At 28.0% G+C, this 23366-nt stretch overlaps 1 protein-coding gene across 4 annotated transcripts in view; it reads left to right on the top strand.

The window, feature by feature from the left end:
* Positions 1 to 23366, top strand: part of LOC107449610 (uncharacterized) — a 69072-nt gene that overhangs the window by 26324 nt on the left and 19382 nt on the right. For 2 of the 4 annotated variants that reach the window (XM_087157173.1, XM_087157171.1), the window contains 8 exons: positions 3214 to 3301; positions 4859 to 4982; positions 9484 to 9540; positions 9918 to 10103; positions 13907 to 14020; positions 15710 to 15872; positions 18717 to 18801; positions 20685 to 20873. In XM_087157173.1, coding sequence (XP_087013299.1) covers positions 3214 to 3301; positions 4859 to 4982; positions 9484 to 9540; positions 9918 to 10103; positions 13907 to 14020; positions 15710 to 15872; positions 18717 to 18801; positions 20685 to 20873 — 1006 coding nt within the window. Of the gene's footprint in view, positions 1 to 3213; positions 3302 to 4855; positions 4983 to 9483; positions 9541 to 9917; positions 10104 to 13906; positions 14021 to 15709; positions 15873 to 18716; positions 18802 to 20684; positions 20874 to 23366 lie in introns of all 4 variants that reach the window. The other 2 variants (XM_087157172.1, XM_087157170.1) reach the window with 1 other exon arrangement.

The raw sequence follows: 23366 nt of genomic DNA, 5'->3' as shown, positions 1-23366 counted from the left end.
ACGGATTTCCGTCTTTCGAAAGTGTCCGCGGACGGAAGTAAGACGGAAACAAGACTGACTCGAAGACGGAAATAGGAAAAAAAAATTTCTGTCCTTAAAAATATTTTTTAGGTCTACGTTATTGGTCTACTTTCTTTGTTGTTATTTTACAGGGATGAAAGACTTCCGCGGAAATCCGCTTTTTTCTCCCAATTTTTAAAATTTCCGACCATGTTCCAAAAACTAAAATTTTTGAAGAGTTAAATTAAAGAACTCTAGTCGCCTGAACGATAGTTGGATTACCGCGACTTCCGCTATAGAGTGGAAAGGAGTCTAAGCGTTTCGTTTCTGACCACCGTTATTTGATTTCTTTTGTTTGGCTGATTTTCCGAATTTTAAATGTTAGGAACTGCGCCGGAATCGCTAAAATCGCGATGTTTGATCAGACAATTTTAATATCAATCATCGATTTTCGTATTTAACTGATTTAAAAGTTACATGCTGCGATTTTTTTTTACGCTATTTGAAACTCATACTAGCAATTCCTATTCACTCAATTTAAAATCCAATATCGCGATTTGTGTTTAAGCGTTTTTAAAACCCAATATCGCGATTTGTATTCTCGCGAGTTTAAAATCCAAAGTCACAATACGTATTCACGCATTTTAGAATCCAATATTTCGATTCATTATCACGCAGTTGTATCGGTTTTCGTATTTGTACGCTATTTAAAATTTACTCATTGCGATTCGTTTTGACCTGATCTAAAAATTATGCATCGTTATTCTTAATTACGCGATTTAAAAATTCAATATCATAATTTTTATTTAAGCGATTTTAAAACCCAATATCGCTATTTGTATTCTCGCGAGTTTAAATACAACGTCGTGATTCGTATTCACTCATTTTTAAATCCAATATTTTGATTCATTATCACGCAGTTGTAATATCAGATATCGTTTTTCGTATTTGTACACTATTTAAAAATTGCGATTTGTATTCACGTGATCTAAAAATTCTGCATCGTGATTCTTAATTACGCGATTTAAAGATTCAATACAGCAATTTGTACTTTCGTGTTTTTAAAATCCAACAGCGCGATTCATATTCACGTGATTTTAAAAACCAAAATAGCGATTCTTATTCGCGCAATTATAAAATTCAATATCGCGATTCATGTTCACGCGATTTTAAAATGCAACCTCAGAATTCATATTCAAGTGATTTTATAATCCAAAATCGCGATTCATATTCACGCGATTTTATAATCATAAATCGTGATTCATATTCACGCGATTTGATAATCCAAAATCGCGATTCATATTCACGCAATTTTAAAATCCAATATCGTGATTTGTATTTTCGTGTTTTTAAAATCCAACAGCTTGATTCATATTTACGCGATTTTAAAATCCAACCGCACGATTCATATTCACGCGATTTTAAAATCCAAAATCGCGATTCACATTCCCGCGATTTTAAAATCCAATACCGCGACTCATATTCACGCGATTTTAAAATCCAATATCGCGATTCTTCAAAGAAGTAGAAGTAAGTTTTTTCTTGAATTAGTTACTGTAAAGATGTGGTATATTTTTCATTAGTAAGCAATTTAATAGTTGTGCCTTCCTATAATTGCTTCATTTTTTTTGATATGGTAGTCAAAATTTTAAAATTCTATTTCGGAAAAATTTGAAGTTAACTGTCTAAATGCTTCTCCCACTTTAAATATTAAATAAGAATCTCCCAGCATAGTTAAAAGTTGCTTTTATAATTCTCAGTATCATATAGAGCACCCCTCCCCCCCTTCCTCCCAGTGACATGCTTTGTAAAAGTTCAGCTTTTTTTATTTTTGTCCACTTTCATACCTGTATATTATCAAAAGACAGATGAATAAATATTTTTTGTACAGTATTTAAACTTGATGTATTATGGTAAAGCTTTCTTAGATAGTTTGCATATGTCGAGGGGATATTGTGTATGTTAGGTATTTCAGTCAAAAAATTTTTAGTCTTGGCCTTTTTTCCAACTTGCACCCATGTTCGTAGTTAAAGACTTTAAACAATAGACTTTGAATATGATGGAAGTAGTGGAAATCAGAATTGTAGAAATCCTAGAGTGCCTAGTTCAAAATGAGCTTATCGTTATAAAATTTGAGGAAAAATAACTGGATTTTAAAACTTTATTGAAATTTCTTTGATTGTACCTTTTTCAATTAGATTACAAATGCTGTTTATGTAATAATCAAAATAAATTCTTTTCATTATTAGCATTTATAAAAATGGTCAAATCTTAACAGTTATTAATAAATTGCTCATGAACTAATACCTCACAACTAATACCTGTACCTCGTAATTTCTGGTTTTTCGCTCTCTCTTTTTGTTTGTAAAAGCTACTATGTAAAAGATACTTGCAGAAATTAAGTCTGTGTCACACATTTTTAGGATCCAATATTGCAATTTTTATTCAAACATTTGTATTCATTCAATTACTTTGTATTTGCAATATCAAACATTATTCAGAATTTAAAACTTCCATGTTGCAATTTGTATTTTTATATTTTTAAAATCCTATATTGTGATTCACATACACAGAAGTTTAATATCAAACATGGTTTTTCGTATTCACATGGTCTAAAAATTATACATTGTAATTTGTATTTACACAATTTTAAAATTCCATATTCCAATTTGTATTTTTAAAATATAATATCATGATTTACATTCACAAGAACTTTAAATCCAATATCGTAATTCTTGTTAAAAGTTTTTTGTAAATTAGTTACTATAAAGGTGTGATATTCTTCATTAGTAGGCAGTTTAACTATATAAATTAGGTTAAATATGAAACATGTATGGTATATAAAATAATATCTTCGTATTTATTTTTTCCACATAAATTTTAAGGGTTTTTCACTTTTAATTATGTTTGAAAAAAATAAGGACAGAGACATAAGAAAGTTAATTTTTATTGTTGATTTTTTTATTTTGAATACAGCTTTAAGTTATCAAAATTTCATTGTTAAGTCCATTTTCTTTTTTCATATTACTTAAAAGCTCATAAAAAACATGTTGATTAAAGCTTAAGAACATAAGTCAGCATATTTTAATTTTATTTTATTTGAAATTTACTTTGAATAGAAAAATGTTAGGAATTGTATTTAAATGTTATATTTTTGATTTCAAAATGATAAAAGCAAAAAGAGTGTTTTCATATTGTATTTTTGTATTTTAGGAAAATTTTCCTGTGCTACATGTAAAGGGCCATATTGCTCATCCAAATGTCAAGTGGAAGATTGGCCAAAACATAAGCTTTCATGCAAGTAAGAATTTAATTTAAATATAATCCCTTATCTTTTCATGCAGATAGGTGCAGACAAGTAAAAGATATTACTTTTGCACTTTGCTAGGGTGCAGCATTTATAAAATATAAGTAGGGAGTGTCTGGCAGAATTAAGAAATGACCTCATCAGTAGCCAGCATTTATATTTTTAATGCTGGCCTCTTTTAAAAACTTCTTCAAAAGTCTTTTTAAAACTTCTTCAAAAATGTTTTTGTAGAGAGACAGTTTGAGAATTTATAATAAACAATAAAAAAGCAGTACAATAATCATATTTTTGGGAAATTATTGAAACTCTACTTAAATTTCAAAAGTCTAATCTTAATACAAATTTTAACAAAAATTATAAGTTGAGGGCTTATTAACTAACTGGTGATTTTTTTAAAAATAAATATCCATGCTTAATCTTTTTAAATTGTGGTTTTTAAAGAATTAAACTAAGTAAATAAACTTGTTTTTCTTCAAATTTTTTTCTTTTCTGTCTTTCTTAATTTGCAACATATTTTTCTCAATTTTGTATAAAATATATCTACATTTAAGAAAATTTATTACAGACTCTTTTTTTTTTCTTTTGAATTATTTTACTTATGTAATTAAATGTTAGTGATATAAAGAGATTGGTTTTTGTATTCTGTAATTATTTCTCTCCCCATTTTCTGTGACTTGTTATGACTAATTAAGTGGTTTAAAAAATAAAATTCCTTAACTTTTAACTGAGCAGTTGAAGAGTTTTCTTATATCAACGAGAGCCATTATTTTTTTAATAAAAGTGATATTAATAGAAAAACATTTGGTTCCCTTTTTGGGCAGTCCCTTTTAACAAATATTGATCTTCTCTTTTTCTGTTATGGTTTCTTTCTTATTTAGGAAAACTATTGGGAGCCTGTTTATGATTTAGAAAAGCAAAAGTTTTGTGAACCAAATACTTTGCTTAGTGTTAAGACATTTTTTTTAAAGAATCAAATACACTTAGTAGATGGCAGATTTTTAGGTTTATTTGTTTCTGTACCACTGAAATACACAATTTGTTTTATTTTTTTGGAGGTGGGGGGCAGCATATCGCAAATACTGTAAACTATCATGATTTTTGCCAACTTTGGCCTCAGAAGGCTGTAATCATAGATCCTGATTTGGAAGAAATATATCTGATTCTCACATGTATTACTAACTTCTTTATATAAGTGCAGATATATGTTCAAGATGTATAACTTAAGAAATAAATGGAAATTTAAAAAAAGAGATATCCCAAATATTAACTTTAAGAAAATATATTTTGTTACTTAAATTGCTTATACAGTATTAAATTAAGGTAATCGGTACTAATTAGGTTTCTCAAATAATAATCTTTATTTTTAATATTTTTGATTTTGCAATTTTTCTTTCTTTTACATTTGTACAAATTTGTATGAAGTAAATTTTCAGAACAAACACTTAATCTGCAAAAATTGCCATAAACAAAATTTTTATAATCTAATAAGATTGAACTTTCTTAATTATATTAATTAAGCTTTCATTATTTTTTTCAAATTGTTTCTAATAGTTCTCATAAAAGGTCTCGAGACAGCAGCTACGTATCTGAAAGTAGCGGCTCTGACAGTGAAAAGAAATCTCTGCCTTCTAAATTTGCTGTACCAAAAACTGTCAACAAACAGCCTGTTTTACAAGTAAGTGTGCATTGCATTTTATAATGTTAACTTCTCTTCAGTATGCTTGGAAACATGGGTGCAAGTCTTCCGTCCCCAGGACGGATTTCCGTCTTTCGAAAGTGTCCGCGGACAGAAACAAGACTGACTCGAAGACGGAAATAGGAAATTTTTTTTTTTCTGTTCATAAAAATATTTTTTAGGTCTACGTTATTGGTCGACTTTCTTTGTTGTTATTTTACAGGGAAGAAAGACTTTCGCTGAAATCCGCTTTTTTCTCCCAATTTTTAAAATTTTCGACCATGTTCCAAAAACTAAAATTTTTGGAGAGTTCAATTAAAGAACCCAAGCCGCCCGAACGATAGTTGGATTGCCGCGACTTCCGCTATAGAGTGGAAAGGAGTCTACGCGTTTAGTTTCTGACCACCGTTATTTGATTTCTTTTGTTAGGCTGATTTTCCGAATTTTAAATGTTAGGAACTGCGCCGGAATCGCTAAAATCGCGATTTTTAATCAGACGATTTTAATATCAATCATAGATTTTCGTATTTAACTAATTTAAAAGTTACGTGCTGCGATTTTTTTTTACGCTATTTAAAACTCGTACTAGCAATTCCTATTCACCCAATTTAAGTATCCAATATCGCGATTTGTGTTTAAGCGTTTTTAAAACCCAATATCGCGATTTGTATTCTCGCGAGTTCAAAAATCCAACATCACAATTTGTATTCACGCATTTTATGAATCCAATATTTCGATTCATTATCACGCAGTTGTATCGTTTTTTGTATTTGTACGCTATTTAAAAATTACTCATTGCGATTCGTATTCACGTGATCTAAAAATTCTGCATTGTGATTCTTAATTATGCGATTTAAAAGTTCAATGCCGCAATTTGTACTTTCGTGTTTTTAAAATCCAACAGCGCGATTCATATTCACGTGATTTTAATATCCAAAATCGCGATTCTTATTCACGCAATTATAAAATTCAATATCGCTATTCATGTTCACGCGATTTTAAAATCCAACCTCAGAATTCATATTCAAGTGATTTTATAATCCAAAATCGCGATTCATATTCACGCGATTTTATAATCCGAAATCGCGATTCATATTCACGCGATTTTATAATCCGAAATCGCGATTCATATTCACGCGATTTTAAAATCCAATATCGTGATTTGTATTTTTGTGTTTTTAAAATCCAACCGCACGATTCATATTCACGCGATTTTAAAATCCAAAATCGCGATTCATATTCACAAAAATTTAAAATGCAATATCACGATTCATATTCCCGCGATTTTAAAATCCAATATCGCGACTCATATTCACGCGATTTTAAAATCCAATATCGCGATTCTTTAAAGAAGTAGAAGTAAGTTTTTTCTTGAATTAGTTACTGCAAAGATGTGGTATATTTTTCATTAGTAAGCAATTTAATAGTTGTGCCTTCCTAGAATTGCTTAATTTTTTTTGATATGCAGGGGTCTGTGTAGAAGAAATTTGGGTCCGTTATCCTTCACAAAATATCTTTTCATAAAAACGGACCCTTCACAAAATATCTTTTCATAAAAACGGCCCCTTCACAAAATATTTTAACTTAAAAACGGACCCTTCACAAAATGATTTTTCTTTTAATCGTACCCTTCACAAATTTGTTTGTCTTCATTATTATTTTGTTAATCGAATAAACCCTTTCCAGGGCAGAAAACAAGAAAGATGGATGTGAACTAATTAAGTTTTGTCTTCGGCAGACGATTCTTCCATTATACGTCCGAAATTAAAATTCTGCTTTCAGCAGTATAGGCTAAATACTAAATATTTGTATGTTGCATCTCTAATTTAAAAGCAGCAATTGTTGTTTATTTTTTAAAATTTAATTTTTTTAATTATAATTTTACAGTGTTGAGCATAATCTTGTATCCATTTACAATTTAAAAACTCCTTGAAAAAAATTTTTTTTGCAATAACGGACCCTATTTGCACAAATTCATTAAAGCGGACCCTGGTTGAAAGAATGCAAGTAATTTTTTCATAATTTCACGAAAAACGGACCTTTCACAAAATGTCTGGACAGACCCCTGATATGGTAGTCAAAATTTTAAAATTCTATTTCGGAAAAATTTGAAGTTAACTGTCTAAATGCTTCTGCCACTTTAAATATTAAATAAGAATCTCCCAGCATAGTTAAAAGTTGCTTTTATAATTCTCAGTATCATATAGAGCACCCCCTCCCCCCGTCCTCCCAGTGACCTGCTTTGTAAAAGTTCAGCTTTTTTTTTATTTTTGTCCACTTTCATGCCTGTATTTTATCAAAAGACAGATGAATAAATATTTTTTGTACAGTATTTAAACTTGATGTATTATGGTAAAGCTTTCTTAGATAGTTTGCATATGTGGAGGGGGTATTGTGTATGTTAGGTATTTCAGTCAAAAAATTTTCAGTCTTGGCCTTTTTTCCAACTTGCACCCATGCTTGGAAATAAAGATTTTTTTTTCATCAGTTAGCTCCACCACTACCATGAAATGATAAAAATCTTAATTACTTATTTTGGTTTAATAATCAGATTTTCATCTACCATATATCTCGGTGTATAAGTCAACCTTCTATTTTTGATTACTAAATAGGGAATTTCTGGTATGTCAGGTGTACAGGTCTAAAACTAATATATAAAAATTATGATATTTGCCACCAACTTGACTAAATGGATCGTAGTACAGTAGAGAACCGATTATCCGGAACGATCGGGACCATCACTATTCCGGATAACTGATTTTTCCGGTTTTCTGAATCGCTACAAAAAGCCGTTTTTTTTTATTGTTAAGCCCAACTAAAAAAAAAAAAAAATGGAAATAATCTTGAAAAAACTAAGTAATACACTAATGATTATTTCCAAAATGATGGTAAGGTAAACATCTTTCAAAAAAGAAAGAAAAATTCTAAAATCTTATGAGGAAAAAAAACATTTAAAAAAAAAAAATGTCGGGAAAATGTATCGAATTTCATTCCGGTTTTTTGGTGTTCCGGTTTACTGATTTCCGGATAACGGGTTCTGCACTGTATATGACAATTAAATTGTTTAACAAAATTTTAGTCATATTATTGAAAATTTTTTATTTAGGCAACTATTTTCATATTTTAGGCTACTGAAAGCAACTATTTAGTTCATTCTTTTACTGTGGCAACCCTGTATTTAGATTAACTTGAGCAAAACCTTATTTTAAGTTATAAACTTTGTCACAGAATTGTATTTTCTCCAATTAAACATAAATTTGTTGACAGATTTTAGAGTTGGGCTTGAAAGTATGAGAAATCACCACAATCTGAAAAATTGGTTCTTAGTTAAGAAAAAAAAGGGGTAAAAAATTTGGATCTCCTAATATCACTTTCATATTTCCGTGATTGGTCTGTACATTTTATGCTGAAGTGCGGAAAATTCTCTGAGGCCTAATATTTTCCCAGAATACAGTTTTTATTCTTGCGGGAAATTAATCCCTAAATTATGCTTTTTAAAGTTACAATAAATTTTACGAAATATATTTAGAAATTAAAGTATGTATATTGTAAAAATTTTTGATAATAATTTTTTTCTAACAAAAGAAAAAAAATCATTCGATTTTATACAATTCATAAATAAATCAGCGTAGGCGTTTAAAAATAATTAAAATCAAAATGTGTTGAAATAGTCGTAATTTATAAAACTCAATTTAAAACCCCACTCATAAATTTAATGAATTCAAGCTAATTGACATAAGAGCTTTGTGTGTTATCAATCTTGTAAGATATTTTTCTGCTTGAATAATTTTATATTACATTTATAGGGTAGAATTTTGTAAAGTGGCACATTTTTACGACAAATATTAAATTTTTTTTTTTTTTTAAATTAGGTCAAAAGATTTTCCCTGAGAGTACCTAAATTTCCCCACACCCTTTTAATATGATGCAGCATATTTTACACTCTTGCATATATATAATAAAATGTTCTGAGCACTTATTTTTTATTGTTTTTCATTTTTGTACTCTATTAGATATTATGATAGTACTTATTCTTATGAAAATGTATACTATCAACTGCTTTTAACAATATTTAGCATCTTGTAAAGGAGATGAATACTCAAACTCTCTATTAATTGAAATGCTCAAACTCTCTATTATTTGATATCTTCACAGTTTTTTGGCTTCTGATACTGCTATCGTTAGGCTTGACATTTTAAGCAACTTAGAATTTGATTATGACAATTTCATATCTTTGCAGAGCATGACTGTCAGCATTTTTTATATTTTGTTACAATCATTAGCTTAGGCTTTTGTTTTCTGATTCTGAGATTTTCATTGTTTTTATATGGGTATTTTTTGTTTAAATTACTGAATTTACTATCCGTGTTTCAATTAGAATTAAAAGTTGTAGTTTCTTTTCTATTTGTCATAAAAAAAAATTGTCTTTTTCTCTACGATATAATATTTTAATTAAGGAAATTGGTAATATATATTTTGAAGTATATTCTTTTTTTTTCAGGTTGTTAAAGTCAAAGACATTAAGACAGAAGCCTTACCTAAGGATAAGCATATAAAGGTTATAATTTAAAATTTCTGTAATTATTAAAGCTGTTTCAACACATAGCTAATATTTTTAAAATGGTGTACAAATTTTTTTCTATTAATTTTTAAGAAAATTATTAGGATAGCTCATTCTTCTTGTTGTGCATGTAAATTGATCTGTAAATATTTTATTTATTTTACCAGACTTTTTTAAAACATTCTTTTAAAATTGCACTATATCTATTTATGTGTTAAAGCAAGTCTATTTTGTACTTTATTAAGTAAGAATTATATTAATAAATTTGTGTTTTATGATTGTAGAATTTACTGATGAATGGTTAACCTTGTTTAAAAGAAATATTTAAACAGTTTTAAAAAAATCAATGTTTACTTAATTTTTATACTAAACAGGTGAACGTGAGTCATTTTATTAATCCGTCTAAGCTTTGGATTCAGCCTTCCACTGCTCCAGATCGTCTATCGCAGATGGAAAGAGATCTCGCTTTGTTTGTGAAGCAAACGCCATCGTCATACGATTTGAGTCACGTTTATTGTGTTAATCAGCGTGGCTCCTGCAAACGCGTGGCTGTATTGGAGGTGAGATGTTTCTTTATCTCAATTTTCATTCATCTATTTTATAATTATTGTCTATAGTAGAATCTCTAAGTGTATTCATTTTGGGTTCTTCATATACTTGCTTTACTTAATTGTTCCTTAATAATACAGTGTATGCTTTTAAACTCTTAATTAAAAAAAAGTATTATATGAAATTCATAACAATGATGAAACAAAGCGCATGTTTTATAATTTTTAACAAAATATTTAGAAAAGATTTCCTCTCTAAACTATAATGAATGCAGACCATAAATTTATTATTTATTTTAGAGTAAGTATTTGCATTAAATCTTCTATAATATTGGAGTTTAAAGAGATACATTATTAAAATATAATGAAATGGTGTAGAAAATGAGTTGCAAATGAAGCAACTTCTAACTTTAGTAGCATGAATGAATGTTAAAATGAAATCTCATAAAACTGATAATACTAAATTTATTTATTATTTTTTTTTTGCAATAAGTTACTTAACATACAAAATTGCTAAATATATAAAAGTCTAAATTTTTACTAATTTTTTTTCTTTTTTGCTCTTGTTGATCTATTCAGGATTGGTACATAACCTGTATGTAATAAATTTCTACACATGCACATAATAAATTTTATGCGTGTTATAAATTTTCCAGTTTAGTAAGTTTACATATTTGAGTATACATGATGAGTGTATTGAATTAATTGGGAATATTGTCAGAAAATATGAGATTCGACAAAAAAGTCAGTGAAATATCAGTGTAAAAAGTAATTTTATTCAAAACCTGGAATTCTCAGGTAATTTTTCACCTTATTAAACCTTGCATAAAAACTTGATATTTCACACTTTTGTGGCGCATAATAGTTAAATTGCCGAACAGACAATCGTTTAGTAGATTGAGATTCTTTTTTTATGCTTTAGCATTTCTGAAAATAAGAAACGGCAATTCAATTTGTGCAATTTAATTTATTCAAAACTTCTGTCTTCATATTCTAAGATTGATATTTTAAAAACCCTGGTACAGTGCAGATGTACCAATCCTACACAATTGACTCTGAACATCTGGTTGCATCTCCTGCCTTCAGAAATTGATTTGAATGAAGGGAACAAAGTAAAATTCCCATTTCTTCATCAAAAAAAAAATTGCAGTTTATTTTGCAGTGAGGATTCCAACCCTTTACAGTAGCGTCACTGGAAAGCTGATGGTTTTAGTGCACTGTTTTAGTTATAGATGAGAGCCACAATTCTTGATCATTCACTAATTAATTTTTTTAAGTCAGTCCAAGACAGTCAATATCCAGAGCTTCATCATTTTGTGATTTATCACTTCTTTTGATATATGAAGATAAAATTCAATTAAAACTCCCAATTAGCAATGTTTGATCATCATTAACTAATTACAAAAAGTATTTAAGACTTCTTGTCTATCTTACTGTTTTGGTGATTTTTAGAAATTTTTGTATTTTTGAGTTGTTTCATGAAGGAAAAAAATTACTATCAAGATTTTAATGATATATCTATATCCTAATATTTCAAGTACGTGCAAAAACATCTTATGTAATTTAAATGTCTCATTTTAAAATATTTAATTTTTTTGAAGATGAATTATAGTCATGATTTATTGATCACAGAATTATCAATATGGTGAATTGAGGAGAGGAGCCATTTACTAATCTAATTTTGACATAAATGTTGAATTAGATTTTTTTTAAAACTTTCTGTTTGAAGAAATATTGCGCACTATAACTAATTAACTGGACATTAAACATTTTTAATTCAAAGCTTATTTTTATGCACATAATAAATTTCTCAACTTTGTAATTTTTACTTATTTAAGTACACATAATGATTCTATTATATTGAATTCAATGCTTAATGAAAATTTAACTGGGGCTATTCTCTAATTTGCATTTGTAATGTGATTTTATGCATTTGTTCCTTTTCTGCTTAATTTAAAAAACATCTTAACTGTTCGGGTAATATGGAAAACAGATATTTTTGGTATTAAAGATTGAAAATTAAATATGATTTTTTAAAGCATCAATTCTGATAACACTTTATACATTGTGACTCTTAATACAGAAAAATAAGGTAAAATAGAGACTTGAGGTTTTCTGAGCACAAGTACCTAAAATTTTTGCATATCTGTTTCTTGTGAATTCTATTATAGTGATTCTATTACAGTCTTCCTTTTACAGTGATTCTATCACTGTCTTCCTTTTACAGTAATTGCTATATGTTTGAAAGTGCTAGATCTTTTGGCTTAAGAACATTTTTTTTTTATTACTTTAAAGAAATTATATGTTTTGCTCTCATTGCTCAAAATCCAAAACATCACAAATTCTCTTAAATATTGGTTTTAAATCAATCATTTTATTTTTCAGAGAATCCAACTATTTTAATCACTTGTTTTAATAATTTAATTTAAATCATTCAGATTCTGGTACATATCAAATTTACTTTTAGTTATATTTTGTAATTAAATTCTTTACAATCTCTAAAAGTCATTAACATACACAATGTTATAATGTTTATAAAATTTTAGTATTTAATATAATTTTTTTTTCAACCTGGAATTTTATGAAAATTGACTTGGAAAACCTTGTAAAGTTGGAGAACAATGTCACCTTTTTTATTATAAACCCTGTCTATTGCATGGCAGAGTGTATGTTCATAAATCAGACTGTTACTGGTTCTTTTGAACTAAATCCTAATTAACCGTTGCTCAAAACTTAGTACTGATCCGAATGAAACTGATATATTTTAGATTTATTGGATTTGTTTTGTAGTTGATAAATAATGCAGATGTTTTGGTACTGCCATCTAGATGTTAAGATAAATTTCATTTCTTTTTATTTTGGTTTTTTTATTTTGAAAATTGTTTATAACTAAATGTGGTTGTTGATTTCATGTAATATTCAAAGTGATAGTTATGTCTAAATACTAAATGAAAAATGAGATACACAGGATTGCCACAAGTGACTAAAATGCAACTATTTGCTACTATTTTTGGCATGAGGCGACTATGGCAACTTTTTTTTGCCTGAAAAGGCTGAAAAAGCAACCATTTTTAGGAAGAGGAGACTATTGGGAGACTTTTCTGTACTCGATGTTTTTTTTAGCAGGAATTGGATTTAAAATCTGCAGCCCATGATAGTTTTTGAACACACTGAACTTTTGTTCTTAAAAAATAACATATGTTGAAAAATTTTTAATTGCAAATTAGAGTCTTCGCTTTTTAATTCCTTCAATCTGCAGATTCCTTTGTTTTCGTTTCTCGGTCGCCGTTTCAATGGCTTTGAAATTCCGCATGATTTAGAAAAAATTTCAATACGATATTTAGATGCATGAATTTGGAATTTGAGTAATCACTTTTCACAATATATATATGTATATATATATATATATTTCCTAGATAAATTATTGATAATAGGGAAAATTGGGCTAGAACATTAACGTTTATATAAAAATTATCATTTTTACCACCAACTTGACTAAATGGATCATGGTATATGACAATTAAGTCATTAACAAAATTTTAGTCATATTTTTGATGAATTTTTGATCTCATTTAGGCAACTATTTTCACAGTTTTCGGCAACTATTTTCATGCTTTAGGCTACTAAAAGCAACTATTTCGTCCATTTTTTTTCTGTGTCAACCCTGGATACATTGATTCTATGAATTCACTGTAATTCAAAGAAATTGATTTTACAATATTGGTACTACTTTAGATAATTGAGATTCTACTGAGCTTATATATGTGTTATATATAATTTTTTTCTTTATTAAATCTTTATAAATTGATGAACAGGTAAATGGTGATAAAACAGCTTCAGTCCAGTTTCTAGATTATGGGAACACAGCTACAGTTCAGATAAATCAACTGTTCCTTCTTCCAAATACTTTCAAAGAAATTCCTTACCAGGTACTTTTTTATTTATTAACTTAATGTTGTAGCTACTTGAGTGAATCTGTAGAAGAACTTTCCTACCAAGCAAAATTTTACCATTGCATAGCTAAGAGAAAGTCCTCATCCAGAGTTCTCAATTATGCATCTAGACTTAGATTTCATACATCTAGGCTTAGATTTCATACATCTGTTTGAATTATCACTCTCAAAAATTATAGTGAGAGTACAAATGCTTCCTGTAAATTTTTATTAAAATTGCTGGGAATGGCAAAATGGAATAAAATTTGAGATTGAAGCTTTGGATTTGGATGCCTTTTTCAGATTTTCTTGTGTTGACTCCCCTTTTCATGTAATGTGTTAATTGTGACTTGAATTTCGATCATTTTGTTACATTCTGGATAAATGAGCATAAAAAGTTAAATTATATGAAATTATACTTATTATTGTTATAAAATTATATTATTAATTATATTATCAGGGCTTAATCCAGGGCGATTTTGGTACCGTTTTTCGGTACTTTCACAAAATTAAAAAAAAAAATCGGTACCTTCACAAAAAAAAAATCAGTACTTCAACAAACTTTGAAAAAAAAAACGCATCTTCACGAAAATAAAAAAGAAAGTTAGAAGGAATTAAAGTGCTGAATAGTTTTCCGAGCGGTTCACGGAAAAGTGGATTCACAGTGAACGCCGTATGGTACGCCATCGGACGGCGTTCCGCGCAACCGCACTAGCTCGAAAACAGGCTTGATATGCTGACGTCACTTCTCCTAAATACGCCATTCAATCGGAGTGAGTGGTGAAGTTTATATACTAGGCAACCGGCTAAATTGAGCCAGTGCGAAAACAACTCAACTCATTTTCCCAGACAAGTGTTTTTGTTATGATTTAGCGTAAAACGTGTTCTATTCGTATTTTTTAACAAGATTTATGAAAAGTTTTTATAATGAAGCGAGGAAGAAATTTAAGTGGAGCAGGTGGCTCACGGAATAGCGATTATTATATGAAGCGTTTACGCACGATCGATAGTATAGGAACGAAATCAATTAAAAAAAATTTTCAGTCTGAAAAAACTGAGGAGAAACCGTCACAACAGTCGCCGTCTGAAAAAACCGTCACAGTTGATAACGAGGCACAGTGTATTAAAAATGCTACGGAACCAATGATTGAAGAGCAAAACAATTCAAGTTTTGTTACAAAAAAAAAATTGTTTTTTTTTTTATCAATACTTAATTTTCACAAATATAAAAAAATTTTTCACAAAAAATTTTTTTTTCACAAAAATAGGTACTAGGATTGAAAACCTGGATTAAGCCCTGATTATGCACCATGAAAAGGTTGCGCTGGTTTTTCAAAAAAAACTTTAATGTAATTAAGTTTAAGAAAAGTAAAAAATGTGGATTTTTTTAAAACATTCTAGCATGTTAATTTTGCATAATCAATGTTATTTTATAATCTAAATTATAAAATAAGTTTTTTTTTAATTTCGCCCAAACTTATTTCATTCTTTGTATATTGATAAAGGACTGAAATTACTTAAGATTTTTTTTTGTTGATAACACTGATTTCAACTTTAAATAACTGCTTAAACATCTGAACAGTACATCTGAATTTGCTCTTTTTATGCACAAAATGATAAAAAAATAGAAGTATTCTCTGGTAGTAATTTATTGCTTTGTATAATAAAATAAATTATTTTCCGTAGGCCATACAGTGTAAATTAGGGGATATTGGGGAAGAGAAGGACATTGCCTGGAGTGAAGATGACACTGAATATTTCCAGAAGCAATTTGCCAATAAGTCTTACTCAGCTCGTGCTCTCAAGGTCCTTGGAAATGATACCTATGTAGTCAATCTCTCATATGATGGTAATACAATTTTGTGTTTCCCCCCCTTCATCAGCATCTTTTTTAAAAATTTAAATACCTCTTTTATTAATGTAAAAAAAAAAATACTTTGCCTTAGTCCACTTTGTACCTATTGAGTATATTTTGTTACTTTTTACGATTAAACCTTTATAGCTTTTTTAAGTTACTGTTTATGAAATACATTTTAACAGGAACTTTATATAGTTTTTATTAGTATGTTGTCTATATTATAAATTCTGAAGGAGAGTTTCTCAACTTTTCAGCCCAGTGAGCCTTAAGACTAATTTGTCACTTCCTTTTTTTTAAGTATAAATTTCTGTGTCTTATTTAAGAAAAAATTAAATGCATTGAAATGTCACAGATTAGAAATAATATGGAAGTCAAAAGTCAGTCAGTACAAAAAAAAAAAGAAAATCAGTATTTTTTCTTATTTTTTGCAATGCTCTATTACTTCTATTGATTTATGTGTACTTTTTAACTATTAGTTAGATATTCACTTGCAAAAAATAATTAAGTAAATAAGTACTATATCTATTTATATAAAATGGTATTTTTATTTTAATAACCATACATTCACACCAACTTTATCAATTATTTACTATGCTTGTATTATTAACTGATAAATTTAATAAATATTTTTTCTTGTTGTCGAAAAAGCTTTCTGCTTTAAAAATTACAATTTCTGCTTCTACGTAATTTAAAAATTTGGTTGACATGTACTTAAGCATGTAACTGTAATACCAAATAGGTCCTTGAAAATCATTGAAAAGTTCTTGAATTTTTTTTTTTTAAATTGAGTGGGAATTACTGAAATATAATCTTAACAGAAAAGGTTTTATCATGCATTTCTTAAAATAAAATTTGCTAAATATAGCTAATTAATTTTATTAAATGGGTTGAAGTAATCTCAACTCTTCAACACAAAATTTTATCAAATATAAATTTCATACTTTTTTTCATTATTTTGCATTAATTTAGGTCAAAATAGGTGAAAAATATATTTAGCATTTTAATAATTTATAGTTATAAAATATAGCATCACACACCATTTTTTTCCTTTCTCCTTTTGCTAAAGATAAAATTTTTACGATTAACACGGTTCTGCAGTTATTTATATCTAAAAAAAGTTATTCTTCATTGAAATTTAATTTTCAAAATCAGTTATTGATAATGATTATGAATGAGAAAAAAATAATTCTAACTACTTTTTAAAAAAATATTTTATTAGAAATATACTTCTGATAATCTTAACAGATTTTTCTTGTAATTACACTGTTTTTTTATTAATAAAAATACAAGAATATTTGTTTGCTTGTAATATGAGCATTAGAAAAATATATAAAAGAGACAGGCATGTCCCATTTGTATCAAAGGGTTATATAAAATGCATAACTACTATATACAATTTAAAAAAATAAAAAATTGACCCATTTTAATTATCAGTTATAAACGACACAGAAATATACAATGAAAGCTAATTTTGCCTTGTTTATCATTCAATTTTAAAAATTGGTTTTAGTTTGGTACTAAGTGTATTGTTTTATTGCATGATTTTTATTTTTGTGTGATTTGAGTCGTAACATTTTAGTTGTCTCTGACTAGCAGAACATACATGAGCTTGTCACTAATTATAAATAGTATTTTATGAATTTATAATTTTTTGTTATTGTTTTATACACAGGGGTCGCATTCCCCCTAAAATTCATAAAATTCCTAAAACTATGTGCAAACCCTAAAATTCCTAAAAATCTGATAAAATTTTGTTGGTGCTCCTAAAAAATTAGAGTTATAGGCTAAATATAAATAAAAGAGCAATAATCTAAAATATAAGAATTTAACTACATTAATTAAAACTGTTTTAATTTTGCCACGTGGGAATTCTGATCCTGAGAGAGGTTTTTCGATAAATAAAGCAATGCTTAATGTGAGTCACCATGAGAATACTATTATGTCTCTTAGACTAATCAAAAATACCATTCGAAATTATGGAGGAGTGTTGAAGATGACCACAACACTATTGAGGGCAGTAAAAGAATCTCACAAATCATATCAAGAATATATTAGAAAAATGATCATAATTAATTTGTTTTTCTCTAACTTCTAATATAAATTGCTGATTTGAAATCTAATAATATCACAGAATAGTTTTTCTTAATAAAGTAGGGTAAAGGGTAATAATAAAGTTTTGATTAAGAAGGTAAAAATTAAATGAAAATCCAAGTTGGTGTTAATTTATTTTTTCTCTTGATTTATTCTCACTTTTGCCTGTTCCTGAATTATGCACTTAATTTCTGATAGGTAATATGTAAAGTTGAAATTTCATTTTTACACTTTAGAGATTTCTTTCATGACTTAATAAATTTCAGAGCTTTATTTTATGGCTTGCAATTATTTATGATATGTGTGGATGAATTGTAATAATCTTCTGTTATGTAATAAACTACCGTGTGATCTGTTTTTATCCTAGCAAAATCACATATTACCCCTAAAATTTACCTAAAATTTTTTGAAAAAAGTTCCTAAAATTATCCTAAAATTTTAAAAAACTTTGCTGCTACCCCTGTATACATCAAACTACACTGGTTTACTATGTAAATTAATATAGTAATGGCAAATATAGTAATGGCTATGAAATTTTTAATTAGTAATCTATATACATATTTACAAATAGCTTTCACTATAGTAAGCTCCATTGAGAATCTTGCAGCCACAACTGGCTAGCAGGAGAATTGAGTTTCAAATGACCAATAAAGGTGTTCCTTAGCAGAGGGCGCTGTTGTATTAACACAAATATAAAATGAAATTCTGAACAGCTATATATTTATATTTATGTTATACTTTTAGGTTTATCACTATATTCAATTTTATCTGTGTTAAACCCAAACCTCTCAACAGTTGAAGTAAAGGAAAGCGCTGTTGATTCTGCTGGGTAATTTTTCCTTTTTTTTTACATTCTTTTAAATGATTGTATAATTCATTGCTGTTTCTAAAATAAATATTAGGCAGTATAATTTCCTTTTATTTCATAGACGGGCCTGCCAACAACTATGTTTTTAGCAGAACATTTTGAAAAGTGATAGATAATTAAAAACTAAAGCTTTCTGAATTTTTAGTAACTTTGCCGACATTTCAAAAATCTCACCACAAGCCAGCTGAAAAAAATGGCATTTTAAATAAACTTTCAAAACATTTGTTTATAGTGGTGCGGAAAATAACTTTAAATCAAGTTTAGAAAAATGAAAAATAGCAGATTAAAACATTAACTTATCTTCCACTAGAAGACATTTTTCCCAAAAAACTTAAGTTAGGTGGCAGCTTTTTATGGAGGGCAAGTTTTTTGTATTAAATATACACTATCAATCATTAACTTCTTTACACCTTTTGATTTTTTGTAAGAAATATACAAAGTAATAAGCCCTTGTTTAAATATAATCCTTTATTCAAGGAAAGAAACATACTTTTTACATAATTAAGCAATGACCAAAATGACCTCACTTCAGTGGCATTTTATCAGTTATAGTTACTTTTGTCTCAACTTTGATTTATATATATATAATGTAATTCATTACCATTTTTAAAGTAATGCTTTATTTTGCTCTAAATGTATGTATTAGTATTACAGAGGTGCCAACTATCAAAATTTTTCTGTAATTATTATGATTTCATTCTTAAGATTACGATCCTACAGTTGGTTAAGTAATAAAAATTACAGTCTTTAAGAATATGTTTTCCCCTCGTAACTACTAATCTTGTTGACAACTAACCTATGTTAATTTCTTTTACTATTTAACAATTTTAAAAACAATGAATGCAGAAACGAAATGATTTGATAGCAGAGATGATTGTGCTCGGAAAAAATTCCGGATTTTTCGCTAAACGCGATCTGGATATTTCCAGAAATCCAAGATCCTGAAGTTTCAAGAAATTATCAATCACATTTATTTATAAAAATTTTTGTGTATTTTATTTAAAAATATTAGAACTAGAATTTATACTTGGAATCTCTTTCACTTGTAAATATTTTTTTGGCAGAATAATAAATGAGATTTGTAAGATAAAAGTAAACTTATACGTAATCATTCATTAAACTTATACATTATTATTCATATATTATGCTGATTTCAATTTATAAAGACATTAATTTTTTGAAAAGGGTCATTAATGATTTTACTCAAGAAATTTTCAAGATATTTGAGTTGGGCTCACAATCACCTCTGTGATAAAAAAACTCATCTTCTCCCTTTCCAAAATTCTATTCTGAAACCTTATATTCTCTTCTGATTGCAAGGAAAAGAAGAAAGAAAATCTGAAATGTGAGCTAATAATTTTTTGTGGTTCAAATATAAGAAGATAAAAAGACATTAAGAGCTAATTCTAATTAAACCTAAAAACTAGAACATTGATTTCAAGCAAGCAATTTAATTTCATGATGAAATATAAAATTTCAATGTAATTTTTCATTTAGTACCTTTATCTAAATGTTTATTTTTTATTACTTAATTGTAAATTCTTGTATAAATTTATTGATATTATATACCAGTGTGGAATGCTCCTTATATACTCCTTAAAATAATGCCAAGTGGAATTTTATGAACAATAACTGTATATGTTTTGTGTTATTGTATTTCTGATTACTGACAGCTTGTTTGAAAAGTTGGCATCGTTGTAAAAACTCTTCGCACTTTCAGTATTATAAATCTTTACCTTGTAACTATGGCCTTGCATCATTATGTTGTTACATTGTGGAATTACATTTATTTTTTCCTCATTGAGTTATATGTCAGGTTATATATAAATGAACTTTATTGACAGGTCAAAACAGCCATCCATTCCTTCTGTTTGGTCTTCCCTGAAGAATGGAGATAAGGTTGCAATACTGGGACTTGAATTCTCTGAGAATCAATTCTGGGGAATATTGGATAATGGAAGTGGGGCACAGAAAAGCATAGAAGAACTGGATCGCATTTTTAAGTCCCTCGACACTAAAGATTGCAGTCTATGGTAAGTTCACACATTGTTTATTTACTTAAATATTTTACTTCTTTGCTTTTATTCTCATTTGATGTGCTGAATATTTAATTGGGGATCATTGACCTCGGAAAACTTAGTGGGTTTCAAAATAGTTTTAAAAAAATCAGTTTACACTCAGATGAAATGAAATTGTTAATTAAAAAACCAGAAGAAAAAGGAATTAATCTAGAAAGATTTGAATTTTAGGAACTTTTTCAAAGAATTTTCATTTTTCTTTATTTAAACACCTTTCTACAAAATTGTTCAATTTCAAACACACTATTAAAGTTTAATGAAAAGTTCTTAACTCTATTCTTTGAATAAGTATTTTAAGATGCTATTATCAATTTTATGAGAATTTCAAATTATTTTAACAAAAAGTGTCCAATTGTTTCAGTTTATGTTGGCTGTTTTGGAGTTTTTTTTTAATCTAACAGTAAATTTTTTCAAACCCTTTTTTTTAATAAAAAAAATATATATACCTTATCTGAAAAATTACTATTTGCAGAAAAATGGTGATTGATGAAAATGGTGAAAAGATTTTTGATAAATAACTGCTGAAAAACATTCAAGAAATGACATGAATTTTTTGCATAATCTTAATGAACTGAATGTGTCTGAAGACATATTATGAATAGGGTTGCAAAAAAACCCACCTACCCAGTAAAACCTGGGTGGGTTTTACTGGGTAAAACCCACTCTGAAAAACCCAGTAAAACCCACCCTAAAGTGGTTTTTACTAAGATTGATTTCTTTTTTATCCTCTGTTATATTAAAGAGCTATTCTATTGAAATATATATGTAGTCTAGCCTAAAAAAATACCTATAATGAAAAAACTAATTGTGTTGGAGACTGGAGAGTCACCTTGCTGGCTAGATTTGACTGTACGCCAATTGATTATTCAGTGCCATTGATTAGCTTTCTATGCAAATAAAAAAAATTCCTTAAATATTTTTTAAGATTAAAATATAAATTAAAAGTAATCCTGTGTAAAAATAAGTTTCAAATGTGTGATGTATGTGAGTACATATAAAATTTTGTATCGTGATGTCAGAAGAAACTTTTTTCAGACTTTTGCACCAATTTAAATTATTAATTACCTATATGTTAAGTCAATTTTTAAAATTAAACTTAACTATTAATTTTAAAATAAGGTACCTATCCCTGCCCTCTCTTTTGAAAAAACCCCCATTAAAACATGAAGCACTCAGAAAAGCCCAATAGAACCCAGAGAAGCCCAATAAAACCCAGAAAAACCCACCCGGGTTGGGTTTTTCTAGAAAAACTCTGTTTTTTTTAACCCTGATTATAAATGATGTGGAAACGGCTCACAAAACAATAAATTATTTTCCAAAAATCATTTTTAAACTCTACAGAATTATGCTGGAAGTCAAGTGAGATGGAAAGTGGTTACTCTTATTCGAAACTCAAGTGTCCTATTATCATTTTTGAAATATTGAAATGATGAAAACCATGTGGAATAGGTTGAAAAATGGTAAATAAATGCCAAATTTTTTTTTAATGTCTGAAATGGATTAAAAAACTAAAAGATAACTGGGGTGCATTGCAATTAATAAAATACTCAGGTATCAAATTTCAAGCTTGGAAAAAAAAAGGTATGGAAATGGTTGGAAAAAGAAAAATAATTGCCGAAAAAAAATACTAATAATAAACTCGAAACGAAATCGGAATACAATGGAACTTATTAAAATCAAGTGTGTAACGAGTTCAAAATTCAATCATAATAACATTAATCATTAACAGCTTATTAATATATAATGTGAAAACTAGTAAAAAACTGCTTTAATTTATGAGGGAATTAGTGTAAATGTATAATATTTCTTATTCAAACTGGACGGCATTTTGTGAACTTTGTCTTGAATGATTATTAATATTATAATATCTATTGTAAAAAGACCGCCCATAATATGTAATCTTCAATTCTTTATTAAACGAGAAAACTATGCAACACATGTGGTGGGGGTCTACAGATTAATATTTAAGTGAGAAATGAACAAAAACGCTATTGGAATCTGACAGATTTCAGTTCAGTAGAAAAAGGCAGACATCAAAGCAGGCTTAATTGAAGGGTGAAATTCAAAGGTGCTACTAAAAAAATTGCCTCTTTTAATCTTATGTTTTTTAATGCAATCAAACAAATCTTGTTTATGAGAGTGGCCTTCCTGTATAGTAGTTTGCCAGATTTCAATGAGGGTTTTTTGTTTTTCTCCAGTTAAATAAGATTTATTGACTCCTTATGTGTATACCTTTTTGTTTTCATTTGTGATAATTTCCCTATAAAAACCTATTAACGTTAGTCTTTAATGTTGTGGTCTGTTATCTTTGCTCTGTATATTATCATAATATACTGAGTATATTATCAAATTTGATACACTCTGTATATTATCTTTTCTTTCTTTAGTTCTTTTTAACATTATATGCTACTTTTATTATTAGGGGATACTATTATTTATTTTTAAGGA

This window comes from Parasteatoda tepidariorum, chromosome 2 (assembly GCF_982258835.1).
Source record: "Parasteatoda tepidariorum strain Cologne lab strain chromosome 2, Ptep-v5.0, whole genome shotgun sequence".
NCBI lineage: Eukaryota > Metazoa > Arthropoda > Arachnida > Araneae > Theridiidae > Parasteatoda > Parasteatoda tepidariorum.
Note: the sequence above shows the minus strand (reverse complement) of the source record. Positions and strands in the feature narration are given on the sequence as shown.